Below are 18,851 nucleotides of genomic sequence, written 5' to 3'. Positions count from 1 at the left end.
AGGAGCTAGAAAGCGGGTGGCTGGGAGACGCTGTGGAGCAGGGAGGATGGCCGGGAGAGGAAGGGGGCTGGTTTCTGGGCGGTGCCAAGTCTGAAACGGGGCGCGGTCACCGCCGAGCCTTCCCGCGGAGGCTGAGGAGGCCACGTCTAGCTACCCCAGGGTGAAGAGGCAGCCCCGGGTTTGTCATCCTCAGGACCTCCAGACATGTCTGAGGGGAAGAGCCGGAAGAGGTCGGCGCCCAAGGGAGCCCCAGCGGAGCCTGGGAAGCGAAGCGAGGACGGGAAGAGCCTCGAGGGTCGGGGCGGTGGAGGCGGGGGCTGGGCGGATCCCCGGACCGGCTTGAGCCTTCTGTCGCTGGGGACGTGCCTGGGCCTGGCCTGGTAAGTGGTCCGAGACCGCCCGGGTGTCAGGCCTCCCGTGGTCGCCATCTCTTCTCTGGGTCCCGCGTCTGCCCCGGCCCCGCCCCGCTCGGCGTCCCGCTAACCTCTAGCCGCCACGCTTGCGGCTTCTGTTCCTCAGCATCGACCCCAAGGAAGGGACGGCCCAACCTTTATTTTAACTTTCGCTCGTTTCTCGTAATTTATTTTTGTACTGCTGGCGTGCCTCGATCGCCCAGCTGGAGCTGAGGCCAAGGTTTGGGAACGTCAACCATTAAGAAATGCAGATTCGGCCAAATTTCATTAAGCTCCTGTACAGGACAGAAGCTTTCCCGTTTTTAGAACCCGTTACTTCCTGTCCGCTGTGCATTTGGGACAAATTTGCCCCACCCCATAAATGCCTAGTGGCAACGTTTGCAACCTTAAAAGAATTCATTATGATCTTAAAGCAACAAACGTGCATGATAATGTAAAGTTTTGGAAGATAGCTCTTATTTTGGTTATTGTGCATGCGTTAAGTCTGTTCCTAAGTTACAGACGGAGTTTTAGTATAACACTTTTGTTCACCTGAAACTAAAAACTTATAGTTTTTAAACCAAGCAAATAGCGATATATTGATGTCATAGGAAAGATGAATATTAAGAAATAACCTTAAAACCAACTTATTTTGTTTTCCTCAATCATATTCTTTAGGATTAACCTATTTCGTTTTAATAACAAGACTGACTCTTTAGAGTTCCCCTCCATTTTCACTGATTTTTGAAGTATTTAGAAGATAGCTATTTATCTTCAAGAATAATTGGATTCTACAAGCAACCCTGGATGTCCTCTCATCTAGAACATTTTTTCCTTTTTTTTTGGCTGCGTTGGGTCTTCGTTACTGCGCGGGCTTTCTCTAGTTGCGGCGAGCGGGGGCTACTCTTCATTGTGGTGCGCGGGCTTCTCATTGCCGTGGCTTCTCTTGTGGAGCACGGGCTTTAGGCACACGGGCTTCAGTAGTTGCGGCATGCGGGCTCAGTAGTTGTGGCTCGCGGACTCTAGAGCGCAGGCTCAGGAGTTGTGGCTCACAGGCTTAGTTGCTCCGCGGCATGTGGGATCTTGCCGGACCAGGGCTCGAACCCGTGTGTCCCCTGCATTGGCAGGTGGATTCTTAACCACTGCGCCACCAGGGAAGGTCTAGAACATTTTTGATGCTAGTAAATTTTGAAGTATACTGATGACTCATCCTTAGTCATTCAGTCAATAAAAGATTTGTTACAATAAAGTGAAATGTTGATTATTAAATATTCTCTCCAAAAAGAGATAAATTGTTATTTTACTAATATATTTGTTTATGGAATATTTTGATGTTAAAAGAATAAATGTACAGAACTTACTGTTTTAAATAAACTGCTTTTATGTCTTATATTGCATGACCTTCTTCAGGTAAATCAAAAACTTTGTGCTGGGAAAGTTATTCAGTACTAGAACTTAGTAGGCTAAAATATATATGTTGCTTCTTTCTAGAGCCTAATACAGCTGGTTTTAGTTACTGAATTTGTTAATTCTCATCCAAAGATTCATATTCATATGAGATAAATTACATCAAAAAATGCTCAACTTTTAAATAATTTAGTTACTGTCCTGGGAAAACACACTAACAGGAATCTATAAAGGAAAACAACTGTTGAAAAGCAGACACTTCAGCTCAGGAATTTACTGTTAGTGCCTGCAGTGAAGATACAGACAAGTTATATTCAAGTAGGAAGATTTTATTTGAACTGTGTCTTTGCAAAATAATAAAACAATGCTCAAAGATTATTTCTAAAATGGGCAGATTCAATGATTGTTATTAAATGACTGTTAATTGCTCTTGTGAAATCTTTTGCGACAAGAGTTGAAGTATAAATACTTTGGCCACAATAGCACGTATGTATTCGTGGTAAATTTGGGAATTTTCTAAATAAAATGCAAACATTGGGCTTCCCTGGTGGCGCAGTGGTTGAGAGTCCGCCTGCCGATGTAGGGGACGCAGGTTCGTGCCCCGGTCCGGGAAGATCCCACATGCCGCAGAGCGGCTGGGCCCGTGAGCCATGGCCGCTGAGCCTGCGTGTCCGGAGCCTGTGCTCCGCAACGGGAGAGGCCACAACAGTGAGAGGCCCGTGTACCGCAAAAAAAAAAAGAAAATGCAAACATTTAGCATCTCAGCACACTGGAATTATAACTAAGCCACTGACATTTTTACCACTAGGATTAGCACCTAAAGATTGGTCTATCAAATCTTTATTGCATGCTATTGTACTGACACTGTTCTGGTTGTTAAAATACAAAATCGAATATATGTGCCTAAATACAGCTTAGGAGTACTCTAATTTTGTCTGATTAAGTTAGGGCAGAGATTTGAACCCTTGCACTGTCTGAGGTTGATTTCAAGGCATCACTATTTCAGTATCTTCAAACCATTAGTCTTTGGATCCTTGTTTGGAAAATAAACAGAGATAATGCAACAAAAGGGTGGTACTTGAACATCTCTCTATTAAACAAAGTCCTGATAATCATCTTCTGTCAGCCTGACAATAAGATGTTGGAGATAACAGTTGCCCAGAACTATAGGGCCTGAGTGTTGATTTGCATACGTCATTTATAAACTCTTTAAGGAAATTTTCCACGTAAGAGATTGAAGACATTCTGCTTTCAAAAAGTTTTTAAAAGTTATGAAGGTACTAAACAAGACAAAACCTTAAAAGCTTATTACATAGAAATTTGGTCAACTAGAAGTTCCACTGTAAAACTTTTAAGTTTCTTCTGGAAATTTCAACAGATTTTTTAATTGTCTTTATAAAAGTTTGTCATAGCATTTGTGATAATTATGTATCAGAAGTCAAAAGCTCTTTCAACCATCAGATAATTCAGGGGTTTTTTTTCTCTATCTAATACAACTTTCTCTATAAATCGTTTATACAGTAAAATCTTGGCTAACCCCATTTTTCAGCTTTTGTTGTTAGTGGAGTTTAATCTGAAAGACAGTTATCCTTTAATTACCTTGAGTTTTAAAAATGGAATATGGTCTGTGTGTTCCTGAACTTTCAGTATTATGCTGAAAATGAAGTTGCTGTATGAAACATACAGCTAAATGGATACTGACTCTTTCTCGTTACTAAGTTGAAACAGAGCCAGAGAAAAATCCTGTATATATAAATCCTCCGTCAGCTGTCTGACATCCAGGCCTCCTAAAGGAGCTATGCAGAGACAAGACTCCAAGGAACTGCATGGTTTATTCCCACAGGGCCCTGAATCTATATGAGTTCTCTGTAAACTGCAATGGATTATGAAGAAGTCAGGAAGATTCCCTTTGTAAAGCCTACACTAAGGTGGCCAATTAATCCGGGTGCTTTTCTCCTACATCCATACCTTCAAGATCTTTACCTATGATAGTGAAAAGAGGCCCCAAAACACAGTAAGAGAATGCTTCTTTTCCTATTAGTGGGTCTCATCCATTCACTTCATCCTTTGTTTGCTATAAACCCAACCCTGGTTCAAAGTGTGACAGGCCTGGGCCTTCTATCGAGTGTTAAGCAGAAGGGAGCCCTGATCCATTTTACCACTCTAGGCTTGTCAGAGGGATGGGAAAAGCAGCTGTGCAAAGCAATTCAAAAGAAAGGGCCAAGGTACGTAAAGAGAATAGTTGACGTTTTACGTTCAAGGCACTTTAAGAGCTTTATTAATATGAACCTGTTTAATCTCTACAACACCCTATGAACTAAGTAGTTTTATCCCCACTTTGCAGATGAGGAAACTAGCAAAGGTAAGTTAAATAACTTGCCCAAGGTGCTTGTACAGCTAGTAAATGGCAGAGCCAAAGTTGCCTAGCTTCACATTCAACCAGTATGATTTGCTGTCTACCTTTGATATTAATCCAAAAAGAGGCCAAGACCCTAGAAATAGAAATCCCTAATCCAGAATTGTTTATAATCCTTTCTTCTCCTAGAAGCTGTAGCCTTTAGCAGACCCTAATTGTTGTCTCATCTAAATGAAGGAAGATAGGGAGTAAGGAGGTCTTGAACTGCTCCTGTTAGAAAATACCTCTGACTCATAAAAAGGAAACAAAGCACCTTGGGCATAATCTGGATGCCAGTTTCAAAAATTAGTGTTTCACAATTGAAACCACCTTCTCTAGTGTACATTTTTGGCTTCTAGAAAAATCATTCTCTTCCTTAATGTTAAATGAGTTAAGATTTATAATGCACTTACAATAGTGTCTGGCACTTGTAAGTGAAAATAAAACAAATGTATTTTAACTCAGCATCATACAGACCACTGTTGATTATTTTCATTACTAGCACTAAGTAAACTTTATACTTGTTTTTTCTTTTATGCACTATTCATATATAGAAATAGTGAATTTTATTTTTTTATTTTGGTGAGAAGCTAACCATGAAAAAACTCTACAAACTATCATCAGAGATGGTCACTAATATGATAGTTTTCTTCAAGCTTTTGCTTAATATTTGAATTTTGAAGAGAAGTGTGGAGATAACATTAAAAAGATTAAATAAAACAGAAAGTCCTGTAATGAATTTTTGTGGATCAACCTTCATAAGAAATCCCTCTTATAATAATGATTTTATTCTAAATGAACACACTGATCTATAGGATAAATCCATGAGGTTAACACTGGAGTAATGGATGATAAAACTAGTTCCTGAAATTAGACATTTCTTTAGACCGTCTTTCTCCTTCATCTCTGTCTGCTGGTCCCTAAAAGCCAAGAATGAAATAGCCAATCAGAAAAGAATTGTCTACACATCCTTCTTTGAAATTAGGATAATAGTGTTTTCTAATAACGAGAAGTTTTGTTTAAAAGTTCATATTAACACACAGGAGAAGTCAGTCTGTACTAATTATGTAACCTGGGCTTACTTAATTCACTGTTATCTCATAGAATAAACATTAGCCATCATCAAAAGAAATTTATTTCATCCGACATTGTAAACATTTGTTTAAATGCAAAAACTCCATTTTAGTTTTGGACAGATTTATAAGCAACAGTTAGCCTAATGATATTTATGAGTTTGATTCAATCACCTCTCCGTTGAGTTTTGAATCTTTAAATGTTTGTCTTGCAGTGGAAGTCATTTTTACAATAAAGTGTCAACTTGTCGTTGTCATCTTGGCTAGGAGATTTGAAAATTTACAATATCTAAGTCACATCCCAAACCAATTAAGTCAGAATTTCTGTGGTAAGACCCAGGCATTACACTTTTTTAAAGCTGCCAGGTGAGGGTTTCCCTGGTGGCGCAGTGGTTAAGAATCCGCCTGCCGGTGCAGGGGACACGGGTTCGTGCCCCGATCCAGGAAGATCCCACAAGCCGCGGAGCAACTAAGCCCGTGCACCACAACCACTGAGCCTGCGCTCTAGAGCCCGCGTGCCACAACTACTGAGCCTGTGTGCCACAACTACTGAAGCCTGCGCGCCTAGAGCCCGTGTTCCACAACAAGAGAAGCCATGGCAATGAGAAACCTGCGCACCGCAACAAAGAGTACACCCCGCTCGCCGCCAACTAGAGAAAGCCCGGGCGAAGCAACGAAGACCCAACGCAGCCAAATATATAAATAAATAAATAAATAAATTTTAAAAATTTAAAAAGTAAAGCTGCCAGGCGACTCCAATATGCAGTGCAGTTGTGGAACCACTGGACTGCGTACTCACTCCTCCCTTCTTATAAAAGCTGCCACTACCTATACCAGAATTTATGTTGTCCTTACCAGAAGTGGGCATAAAATACTGCTTTAACATCCGAACTTAAATGGGTTTGAGTTAGGAAGTAGTGATTTTTTTTTTTCCCTTTTTCAGGTTTGTATTTCAGCAGTCGGAGAAGTTTGCAAAGGTGGAAAACCAATACCAGTTACTGAAAATGGAAACCAACGAATTCCAAGGGCTTCAAAGTAAAATCAGTTTAATTTCAGAAAAGGTAATTATTAATTGGCATATTTGGGGAGATTTTACCGTTTTTCTTCCCCATTGCCACCCTTCTGCCCCAGTTGATAAATTCTTTTTTCCTGCCTTTTAGACCTTTACTACTTTAACTCTCACTGGTTTTCCTACTTCTTCACATTCTCCCTTTAATCCAACTTAGTCTTAGCTTACATTTCAAAAGGACAAGAATTTTCTAATATATGACAAATGTTACTGTTTAAAAAGACCAATATTGTCATATTGACGTGACCTCAATTTTCTATTTAAATATCAAGTATCTAGAGCACTGAAAATATTATTGATTTTTAGATATAAAATTAAAATAGGAGTAGCACTTTTTGGACGAAGATCCATCAGGTTTTTTTCTTTATTTCCACTTGGTAAGCATATATATTCATATGCATATAAGAATGACTAACCTAAAATAAATATTGATTTTTATAGACAAATGAAAATTAAAATCCATGTCTATTTTGTGTTTCTTCAAGCTGCAAATACAAGTGCATTACTACTGTGATTCTTAGAAATGTGAGACAGATAAAAAGTTTTTAACTACCACATGTCTCAGGAGAAGGTCCGCTGCAACCAATAAGTCATCATGTGGGCCTTGTCTGGCTACCAGAGACCAAACTATCATTGAGAAACATGGCTTGTTTGTTCCTTTGTTCATCACTGAGCCTTTACTCAGTGATAAGGTAGAAAAGGATTTGTGCTTGGCCCCAAGGTAAGCAAAGATGTTGCAAAACTAGAAATGAAATAGACGGCCTAAGTCCCTGCAGCCTGATGCACAGAATAAGCCTGTAGTCCCCAAGAAGATAAGAGTCATGGATTAAAATTATCCCTTACACATGCCAGTGAATTCCATGGAGGGTGAGTTTAGAGGCCTCTGGGAAGGTGCTGCAAGAGTTGGTATTTTGACCTAGGGCTCAGGTTGGAAACTGTAGTTATCGAAAGCCCTCTAATCAGAGCAAACGTAATGATAGAAAAAATTCCAGGAGATAGAAACTTCATGTACTTAAATGCTATTGAAAACAAATTTTGAAGAAAGATTTCCTTTTTAAATGAAAATTTTGGCAGCAATTAAAATGCTTTTAGTGAATCTCTGCCTTGCAAGCTTGGAACCCGGTAAGGAGGACAAAGATTTAACATATGATTAGAATTTGAAGTCAAACATTACAGGAGATTAGAGCCTGGCCTGTCGGCTATCACTCTCAGTATCTCTCCCCAGTAGCCCTCTAGTTTCCCTCTTCTAATATCTAATTACTCCTAAGCAGCTGTAAGGTGGAACACTGCCCTAAGGGGTTTTTTTTAATTTATTTATTTTTGGCTGCATTGGGCGTTTGTTGCTGTGCGCAGGCTTTTCTCTAGTTGCTGCTAGTGGGGGCTACTCTTCGTTGTGGTGCGCGAGCTTCTCACTGTGGTGGCTTCTTGTTGCGGAGCTCAGGCTCTAGCCGAGTGGGCTTCAGTAGTTGTGGCACACGGGCTCAGTAGTTGTGGCTGGCGGGCTCTAGAGCACAGGCTCAGTAGTTGTGGCTCACGGGCTTAGTTGCTCCGCAGCATGTGGGATCTTCCCAGACCAGGGCTCAAACCCGTGTCCCCTGCATTGGCAGGCGGATTCTCGACCACTGTGCCACCAGGGAAGTCCGTGTCCTAAATTTTTTGTATTAAATCTACAGTTTGGTAGACTGAGAATGTAAACCTAAGGGCTTCTCCATGCAAAAATTTAAATATTCATTTTTTTCTTACTTTCCACTACATGGCCAATTTTATAATGGGCAATGTTTTTAATAAAACTCAGGTAGATTAAAAAAATGCTTTTGTAAGCAACAAGGCTGTATTTTATGGCACAGGCAAATATAGCCATTTGTTTGCAATAACTTTAAATGGAGTATAATCTGTAAATCTATGTTGTACACTTGAAACTAATATAAGATTGTTAATCAACTATACTTCAATTAAAAGTAAATAAATAAATGCCTTTGAAGCAGGTATTTAAAATATCATCCTAGGATCCAAGAAATATTGTCTTCACATAGTTCGTTCTCTCCCAGTCTGCCCTAGGAGTAGTTTAACAATAGCTGCCTCTTTACAAAGCTGGCCCTAAAGGCCAGCTTAATGCAGTAGGAGGGGAAAACAACTAGACATGCGCTCTCATCATAACTGTGTGACTTTGGAAAAATCACTTTAACTTCTCTTGGCCTCTATTTCATCATTTATTAAATGAGAATATCAAGATTTGTGTAAGGATCAGATGAGATACAATATATATGCAAGCTCTTTGAAAACTTCCAAGCAGTAATAAATTTAAGATATTAACGTTTGTAAAAAATGAAAAACTATTAGACTGTAATGGCAGCCCATAAATGCTAGCTATTGTGGGGTACTAGTCACTTATTGTTTGCAGATTAAGTCTTGAGACCTTTGTTATCCTGAAAAGTTGATCTTATAATTGGAGTCTCCTGGGTTATACTGCCTCCAGGTTATAGTGATGCTCTGGTGAACAGCCTAAACAAGAAATTACCTTGGATTAAGATAAGCTTATCTCTGCAAAATGCTGCTAATAAGACAACTAAACCTAACACTATTACCAATGTACAAGTATTTCTCATAGTTGGTGTTTTTAAAGGAACTTGTATTATAGCTACATGTATACATTAAAAATAATTTTTAAACAAGGTTTCAGAGTGATACTGTTATGCATTGTTCCCAGCTATCACCTGGAACTGCTTCAGGTCCTGATTGGGGTGGACCCAGGAGGTTTCTGGCCATTCTTCTTCCTAAATATCAAGAAACATGTTCTTTATACCCTGAGATACGGGGACTACAAAAAGGCATAAAACATGGTTTCTTCCCCTAAGGAATTTAGAAGCTCTCATAGCTTCTCCTGGCTAATTCATCAGTATAGGGACTATACTGTATCTTTGTTTTTATATCCAGTGTCTAGCACAAGGTCTGGCACAGAGCGAACACTCAAGAATTCTTGAATTATATGCGCTAAATGCCAAATAAGTGGCAAATATGTAATATGATAGATTCTACAGGAGTTCAGGCTCTCATGGCTAGGGTCATGGAAGAATGCTGCACTGAAAACCTGAGACCTGGTCTGAGCCTTGAAGGAAGGACAGAACTTAGCTAGACAAAGAAGGAAGGCTAACATATAGAGAAGTTATGGAATTTGGGACTTCCTCCTAGAAGTGTTAGGAAACGTTAAGGGGTTTTTAATGTTCTACCATGATGTACATAGCAGTTTTTAAAACTTTAAATCTGGCTGTAGTGTGTAGGATGATTTAGAGGAAGTAACTAGAAGCAGCTGTTAGATAATATTTCTATAGTATTTTCCTTGATCATCGAAGATCGGTTTGGATGCCCTATGTAAGTGCTTCCATAGCTCTTTCCCTGTCACAGTGCATGTAGACTTCGCTTTCTCCCCAAGTAAACTAAGCTGCTTAAGGGCAGAACTGTGTCTTGTACAGTATTATGTCTTCAACATAATGCTGCAAACATTTGATAAATTAATGATCATTTCTAGGCCTTCCTGTAGTCTCTAAGGCTGTTATCTTTGTGTGAGTATAGGCTAAGAAAGAGGTCCACAACCTGGCCCTTCTATATTCTAGACATTTTAGGAGATGCTAGGAGCTTACCATAATTTATAGATACTTAGAACACTTTACTGTTTGACATCAGTTGTTTCTGTAAACTGATTTTTTATTCACTTTTTGCCTTTGTGATAGTTATAAGATCTGATTCTGGTACCTTTTCTGCAAGAGGTCAGTCAACAAATTTTTTTTTTTCAGGCAGAAAGTCTTCCAGAATCATAGAACTTAGGAAAGTTAACAAATTTTATAACTAAGTCAGTTTCTAAAAAGCCAAATAACTATTAAAATGACAGCTAAGTTGCTTTCCATTGGAATAAAAAAAGAAGGAAATGTGATATACTTCAGGCTTCTTTAACATTATTTTTCTTTTGAATATCCCTCCATGAAAATGCAAAAATATTTAGGATTATAAGTTCAGGTGTATACAGTTGGCCCTCTGTATCTGTGGGTTCCCCATCCAAATATTACATGAGGGACTTGAGCACCCATGGATTTTGGTATCCACAGGAATAGCAGTGCCCCACAGGTGGATACCTAGGGATGAGGGACAACCGTATTTTTCTACCATAGTGCTAATCTATTAAATGTGTTTAAAACATATTTTTAACAACTTAAATATGTAACAATTGTTTTTGTCTGTATGATTCTTATGTATTTGGATATTTTAGACATCTTCAGAATTTGAACTTGGCAAGTGATTGTTAAAGTGTGTTTCCCTAATATAAAAGTTATTAAGTAGCCTTGGGAATTGTTTTGTGTTATAAATGCAGCTTGCAACTACTGAAAGTATCCTGCAGGAAGCTACATCATCCATGTCTTTGGTGACCCAGTTTGAGCAGGAAGTATCCAGCCTCCAAAGTATCATGCATGACATTCAGAATAGTGAAGAGATGCTCACTCAAAAGATGCAAAGCCTTAATGAGAAATTCCAGAACGTTACAGATTTCTGGAAGAGAAGCCTAGAAGAAATGAATGTTAATACAGACATTTTCAAATCAGAATCAAAACATATACATTCTCAAGTTACTGTCCAAATTAACTCAGCTGAACAAGAAATAAAATTGCTCACTGAAAGGCTAAAAGATTTGGAAGATAGCACACTAAGAAATATTAGAACTATAAAAAGACAAGAAGAAGAGGATCTTCTGCGAGTAGAGGAGCAGCTTGGCTCCGACACAGAAGCACTTGAAAAGTTAGAGGAGGAACAGCATGCTCTCTTTGCCAGAGATGAAGACCTGACTAATAAACTTTCCAGCTACGAACCCAAAGCTGAAGAATGCAAGACACATTTGCCAACAATTGAAAGTGCTATTCGCTCTGTTCTCAGAGTCTCTCAGGATCTGATAGGGACAGAAAAGAAAATGGAAGACTTGACTCTTCAGATGTTTAATATGGAAGATGATATGCTGAAAGCAGTATCTGAAATAATGGAGATGCAGAAAACCCTTGAAGGAATTCAGTATGATAATAGCATATTAAAGATGCAGAATGAACTGGATGTTCTAAAAGGAAAAGTTCATGATTTTATAGTATATTCAAGTACAAGAGAAAAGGGGACTCCAGAAGAATATAAGCTAGAAAATAAAGGAATTGATAGTGATTTTTGAATGCACTACATTTATCCTGATGAACCACATTATTATACATAACCTGATTAGTTCCATGCTTTTGAGTTATTTTGATATGCCTCACTTTACCCTACATTATTGGAAAATAAGTGAGGTGTCCACACAAATGTGTTATCCAGAGAGTCAAAGCTTATCTTTTTAAGCAGTAAAACTTATTTCATTTTCACCATTTTAAATAGAAACATTTCTAAAATATATATTTCTCTACTTTTTTGAAGCAATATACTTAATATTTTTAAATGTTTTTCTAATAATTAATGGACATGATTGTGAATTTCATCTGTCATATTGGACCCAAATATATTAATGTCCCTAGGAGCTATTGAGGGATGTTTACCTCCTCACTCGACCCCAGTTTGCTATTTTTCAAACCTTCTATTTCTTATACCTTCTGTCACCTGAAAAAGTGACCCACTGACCTGATCTTACTGTCAGGTTGATCAGTAATGTTTTCACCTCAGCCAGTTTTTCATTTCCTTTGCAATTTACTGCAGGCTAAGAATCCAGACAACCAAGTTTATAGGAATTTTGTCTAAAATAAAAGATAACATGCCTGAGGGAGAGCCTGGAATGCTTTGCTATGAATTAATATGCACTTTTTGAAAACTATGGAGACTGGGAAACATTTTTACTTTTTGTTAAGGTTCTAAACTGTTATAGATACTTGTAAGAAATTTTTTTCAAGAGTAAATGTGTTCTTTTTGAAAGTTTTCCCTATGAATTAAGTGTGCATCCTGTGAAGTATGGACTTTGGGAATATCTTTGTATACCTGGGCGTTTTTTGTTTTGTTTTTTTTTAAGGTTCTAACTGTGTTACAGACTCTTGTGTTTGCTAGGTATATGATCTCTAGATAAATTTTCTACTTACAATAAAAATACACTAATAAGCCTGTGGCCTATTTTAAAGAAGAAAAAGCAGCATAATGAGATATGATGTGATAATTATGATAACTAAAATGTCATTATTTTAGAGTCCCCAAACTAATTACCCAACCAAATTTGTTTTACATAGTGATTTTATTTTACACAAAATTATATAATAGAGTCACAAAGAATAAGACATGGACATATTGAGATGAAATTAAGGGGAGGTCTAGACAGATTTTTGCAATAATGATAATCGGAAATGTGCAAGTTTGGGGAAGCACATAACACTTTTATTGGTAAACTGATGTATCAAGGGTGTCCAAGGTTGGTGTTGAAAAAACTGAGTTAACTGCATTTGAAATTACTGTTCTAACAACATGTTTCTTCTTGCCAATAACCAACTATAGTCCCAGTTTTATAATGCAATTTCAGTGGAATTAAACGCAAAGAACTTGAAAGAAGCCAGTTACAAAAGATAGTTGTGGTCAGGTGGTTTTATCATGTAAATCTGTACATTTTTTGAAAAATCCCAAATAAGTTCTACTTTGGGGTTAGGAAGGCCTATGGTAGACAGCCGTGGGTCATAGGCATAGCATTAATTTCTAGAATATTAACATTAAATTTCTTGACTTCTGAATATGTAAGTTCTTGTCTGTGTGTACTAACAAAATTGTATTTGTTTGCTTTTATTTTCGCGCTAATAAAATAGATTATAAAGTTAACTGGAACTTTGTCGTTTCAACCTCCATCCTGCCAGGGCATATGTGATCTCTTGTACTCTTTACTTTTATTTATTTATTTATTTATTTATTTATTTATTTATTTATTTATTGGTGTGTCACCAGATTTGAAACATCATTATTATTAACTACGGTATGTACCATAGTAATGGTTACAGAAAATAAATGGAAATAAGGTGGCCACTGTGCTCTATAGTGACAATTACAAGGGAAACAAAAACTGCCCTTCTACAAGTATTTCATGAGAAAATATTGTGTACATGTATGTACACATGTATATATTCCTTTATTCAGGGGTTTTCCTATAAAAAATTGTCACTGGAGAGATTTAGATGTACCTGGTTTGTCTTCCTCTGTTTCTTAAATTCATTTATTTAACAAAGATACTTGAAATTTCAAAAACTTTCCTGTGTATCAAATATTAAATTACATTGTTAGTTTTCCCTTTAAGGAAGATTACCATATCCTAAGACACATTTTTGTATCTTTGTAATTAATAATAAATTTTACATTAAGTTTCTGATAGAGAGTAGTGTCCATTTTTTTAATTAGCACATATAAATCACTTTTACAAAACAACCACCTAATTTTCTTAACCCTTCAATGTAAAGTTAAAAAGTATATTTGTAGTAATATTTCCTTAAATTTTGCCTAAAGATGAGAAGCTGTTGACTAAGTGTATTTTTATATTTTATAATGAAAAATGTTGATTTATTAGCCTGTATGGATTGATAGAAAACTAAATTTGTAAGATACAAAGTTAATGGCTTTTTTTTTTTTTTTTTTTGGCTGCACCATGCGGCTTACGGAATCTTAGTTCCCGGACCAGGGATTGAACCCACACCCTTGGCAGTGAAAGCGTGAAGTCCTAACCACTGGACTGCCAGGGAATCTCCAATGGCATTATTTTAATTTTAATCTAATTGTAGGTCTTTGTGTGAATCTATAATCTTGGCCAAAGATTAACGTGATGTCATATTCACCAAACATAATTTTTTTAATGTATTTCTCTGTAGATTTACCTCATATTTGCACAGTTGGCAAAAGCTCTGCAAATTCACCCAGTATCTGTGTCACTTCAGCTATGAACTACTAATTTAACACAAATCAAAATGCTCCATCCCAGCTTTACAGAGCAGGGAAGGATAGAACCGACATTTTGGAGCCTATTATGTGTCACACTGCTAGGAGGCCTACATTCGTCATCATCCTAACAGCTCCATGTATTGAGTATGTATCTACCCTGTCCCAGTCATTGTGCTAGGCACTTTGCATGTGTTATCACAGATTCTCACCACAGCTTTGCTATGAGACCCCCTTTACAAATGAGGAAATTGAGGCTCAGCAAGATTAGGAATCTTACAATCACACTGCTGAGTCTGTCCAATTCCAGAGGCCACTGACCTCCCACTATACAGTGTAACCTGCTGCTGTTCAACCAGGGAGGGGAAAAAAAAAAAATCACAAGAAATCAGCTGTCAGTAGAACTATCTTGAGAATTCAGAAAGCTATAATTCAGTCAAATGCGCCCACTACTATGTTGCCATTAAACTAGACTATAAGTCCCTCAAAAGCTGTAACTGTGACCTAAAATTATTTGGGCCTTGGGCATAAGAAAGAATCAATAAATGTTTAGGGAAGAGTGAGAAAGCAGTAGAGGAGAAAAAAACCCTAGACTGGAATCTTCTAATCTAGGCTGTGCCACTGACTCTGTGTTCTTGGGCACTTTATTTTGGGGCTCAGTTTTTTAATTTGTAAAATGAAGGAATTGTACCAAATAATTTCTAAAGTCTCTCCTGGCTTTAAGTGGTTTTAAACTTTAGAGATCAATAAAATTTCCAGGTCCCTTAGTACAGTCCAAAGATCCTCTAGCAAAGTTTCTGGAAGCCTGATTGGACCCACAAATCATTCCCTTGACTCACGTTGTTTTGCTTGTAGATCCAGACAACATTTAACATTGCAGGGCAGCATCTAGCTTAGTACCTTGCTCATATGATAGGAACAGGAATATTAGTAAGTATTCAAATGACTGGGTGAATCTTTCGAGCTACCAATAGACTCCAACTCTTCTGTTCATCTTAAGCAAATAGCTTAAACAAGCCATTATGTAATCTTTAAACATAATTCAGTGAAACAATTTCTAGGCTATTCCTATATTGTATTGAGTTTCTATTTTAGTGAAGACTAATAGAAGTTAGTAATAAATTGCTTTTATAGCCTACCAAGTGTGACAAAGAGGCTTACTAACAGTTTCTTAATGATCTTACACTTCTAAGAATAAATTTAGCCTTTTCTGAGATGTCTTGCTTAATGCTGTTAAGCTATCTCAACTCTACCAGATTAGATACATTAATAAATGATAACCTAGTAATGAAATAGATGAAAGTAAGCCCTCTCCTTTCACCTTTGAAAATCTCTTTCAGCAAATACAATTTATTGCAAAACATTCCCCTAAAAAATAAAATTTAAGGTTTTGCACTCACTGCTTGATTTCCTTCCTATTTGTGCACAGTAAACGTTGTTGAATCAAGATGGTTTTGATTATTAGTAGAAAGCTATAGACAATCTCCACTTTAAAACAATGCTTTCCGGGCTTCCCTAGCGGCGCAGTGGTTGAGAGTCCGCCTGCCGATGCAGGGGACACGGGTTCGTGCCCCGGTCCGGGAGGATCCCACGTGCCGCGGAGCGGCTGGGCCCGTGAGCCATGGCAGCTGAGCCTGCGCGTCCGGAACCTGTGCTCCGCAACGGGAGAGGCCACAACAGTGAGAGGCCCGCGTACCGCAAAAAAATAAAAATAGATAAATAAAACAATGCTTTCCTAGAAAACAAGCTGAAAGTTAAATGTGGAACAACTGACTTACATGTTATAAATGGGATTTCTTTTTTCAATGTAATCACAATGTATATCAGTGTTACAACACAGGCTTTGACAATATATTTTACATTTGTTCTTTAATTTTTTTTCTTCATAGTTTAGCATACAGTGCACAGGCTTAAGTTAATCTTCTGATTGAAACTTAATTGAAACCTGACAATTCCTATGTGTTTTATTTTTTTTAATTAAATAAATTTGACATATAACATTGTGTAAATTTAAAGTGTACAACATGATACTGTGATACATTGATATATTCAGCCTTGAGAAAGGATATCCTGCCATTTGTGACAACATGGATAGACCTCATGCATGTATGTTTTAATTTTCAATTTTGTATTGTTTATGATACTTACCCATCTTATCACTATAATCAACACTTTAATATTCCCCTTTCCCTCTTAACTTTATTAACTGATGGTACAATGCAATAAAAATTCAAATATTAAAAATACAATAAAATAACTCAATTTCCCCAGAACTGCTGTATAAACACACATACACATGCACACAACAACAAAAATAACAACTTGAAATGTTGCCAGGCAGTTGTGTGGCTCAAAATGTTCATCAGCTGATTTGTCCAAGTTAAACCAAAACAATTTAGAGACATCAGTATTCAATGGATGCTGGGGAAGGAGGATGGCATTGAAACATCCAAAAGTTGAGAATCACTTGTATTTGGAATCTTGGAATTTTAGAACCTTGGAGATAGTGCTTTGTTTGTTGTTTTGTTTTTTACATATCTATCATCTCTATTAAACTACTGAACTGAGTTGAAGCCACAACCGAAGCTGTACTCATCTTTATGTTCCTCAGACTTCACATGCCTGACAACACACTAGGAACTTAAGGATTACTAATTGAATGGAATTAGTTCAATATCCCAGGAAAGTATTCATAAAAGTAATAGGACAATAAAGTCCCTTCATTCTAGCACTTGTACCTACAAACAAACTTGCATTTCAGAAGTCACGTTGTCTTGTTTGACCCCCCAAATTTAGCGAAACTCATCTAGAGGGGGCTTCCTCCTCCCTTCTCCAGCAACTGAAGATACATCATTTCCCCTCATTTAGCTCATTTTGTCACCATGCAGAGGACTGGTGGTGCCAAAATAACTGGAAAATGCCATTTGCAGTCACATGAAATTTCCTCAATGTTTCCCTTCCTATTCATTAGCAATACACTTGATGCATCTTTTACCAAATGCTTTCCAGAAGAGCAGTAACTTTATAGTTTAAAATAACACCTAAAATTTAAGTTGAATTTTAAATGTTAAGCTTTTACTCAATTTAATTATTCTGGTACTATATTTTCTTACAGTGTCAGAAGTCTGAAGCTATCATAGAACAATTGAAGTCTTTTCAAATAATTACTCATCTAAAGCGTCTACAGGAGGAGATTTATGAAGTGAAAACTTGGTCCAACAGAATAACTGAAAAGCAGGATATATTGAACAACAATTTGACCACTGTTTCTGAAGATGTTACAAAAGTAGACCAAAGTACAACTTCCATGGCAAAAGATGTCGGTCTCAAGATTACAACTGTAAAAACAGATATGCGACGTATTTCAGGTGTAGTAACTGATGTAACATCATTGACAGATTCTGTTCAAGAACTAGAAAATAAAATAGAAAAAGTGGAAAAAAATACAGTAAAAAACATAGGTGATCTTCTTTCAAGTAGCATTGACCGAACAACAATGCTCCGAAAGACAGCATCTGACAATTCACAAAGAATTAACTCTGTTAAGAAGATACTTTCTGAGCTACAGAGTGATTTCAGCAAGCACACAGATAGATTTTTAAGCTTAGAAAGTGACAGAGCTAAAGTTCTGAAGACAGTGACTTTTGCAAATGATCTAAAACCAAAGGTGTATAATCTAAAGAAGGACTTTTCCCGCTTGGAACCCTTGGTAAATGATTTAACAGTACGCATTGGGAGATTGGTTACTGACTTACTACAAAGAGAGAAAGAAATTGCTTTCTTAAAAGAGAAAATATCTAACTTAACAATAGTCCGAGCTGAGATTAAGGATATGAAAGATGAAATAAAACACATTTCAGATATGGATTAGCTTGAAATTATTTAGATTAGACTGAAGAAACTTTTTAATGGGACCTCTGTCATGTTATAAAAAGACTGACAAGTCAGAAATAATGAAATTTTGGAGTAAATACTATTTTGTATTTGATTCTATTTTGTACAGTAAAAATAAAAGTTTTTGAAGGACTGAGCACTGGATTTTCCAAAATAAATATGCTCAAATGTATTTAAAACTTTATATAAAACATGTTTGCAACTTTATATAGTAAAAACCTTATGCATCCCCCTTACATATACATGCATATGTTCGCACGCACGCGCGCACATGCACACACACATACACACTCAGGGTCTGCCAGTCTAGCGCTGGGAAATCTAGATGGGGCAGGATCTGAATCCCCACTTGCCCTCACTAACTGCCAAGGAGCATAGTACGTGTGGTTGGGGCCCAGCTGAAGAACTGCCCATCAGGATCAGGGCTGTAACATATATTATCCATTTAGAGTAAGAGAAACTAGAAAGGTCACAACCAGGGAGCTGCAGGAAAAGAATCATGTAAGAATTCCTGGGTCCTTTATGGCTTTAGGAAACAGGGAAAGGTCACCTAAAATGAGGTAGGGAAGTGGCATCTAGAGCAGGGTTTGCGGGGTGGGGGGCAGCACAGATTGCAGGGGGCTTGCCAAGCCTCAGATGGAGGCTGCCCCAAAGCAGCACAACTCACGTGTGGTGTTGATGTGACCAGAAGCAGCCAAAGCAAAGAAGTT

At 37.6% G+C, this 18,851-nt stretch overlaps 1 protein-coding gene across 2 annotated transcripts; it reads left to right on the top strand.

Annotated features, from left to right (window-relative positions):
- The first annotated feature begins 24 nt into the window (after positions 1 to 24).
- Positions 25 to 18,277, top strand: IKBIP (IKBKB interacting protein). 2 transcript variants are annotated; one of them, XM_022599870.3, is made up of 3 exons: positions 25 to 380; positions 6,211 to 6,328; positions 10,700 to 13,146. In XM_022599870.3, the coding sequence occupies exons 1-3, from the start codon at positions 205 to 207 to the stop codon at positions 11,534 to 11,536; spliced, it is 1,131 nt and encodes a 376-aa protein (XP_022455578.1). In that variant the 5' UTR covers positions 25 to 204; the 3' UTR covers positions 11,537 to 13,146. The 2 variants fall into 2 exon arrangements, with proteins under 2 accessions (XP_022455578.1, XP_022455580.1); XM_022599872.3 differs by lacking the exon at positions 10,700 to 13,146 and adding an exon at positions 17,363 to 18,277 and having other exon boundaries at positions 40 to 380.
- Positions 18,278 to 18,851: the final 574 nt, after the last annotated feature.

The sequence above is a fragment of the Delphinapterus leucas genome, chromosome 11, assembly GCF_059928025.1.
Source record: "Delphinapterus leucas isolate spDelLeu-1000000601 "Yukka" chromosome 11, BTC_Dleu_Yukka2, whole genome shotgun sequence".
Taxonomy (NCBI): domain Eukaryota; kingdom Metazoa; phylum Chordata; class Mammalia; order Artiodactyla; family Monodontidae; genus Delphinapterus; species Delphinapterus leucas.
This window is presented reverse-complemented; position numbering and strand designations above follow the sequence as displayed.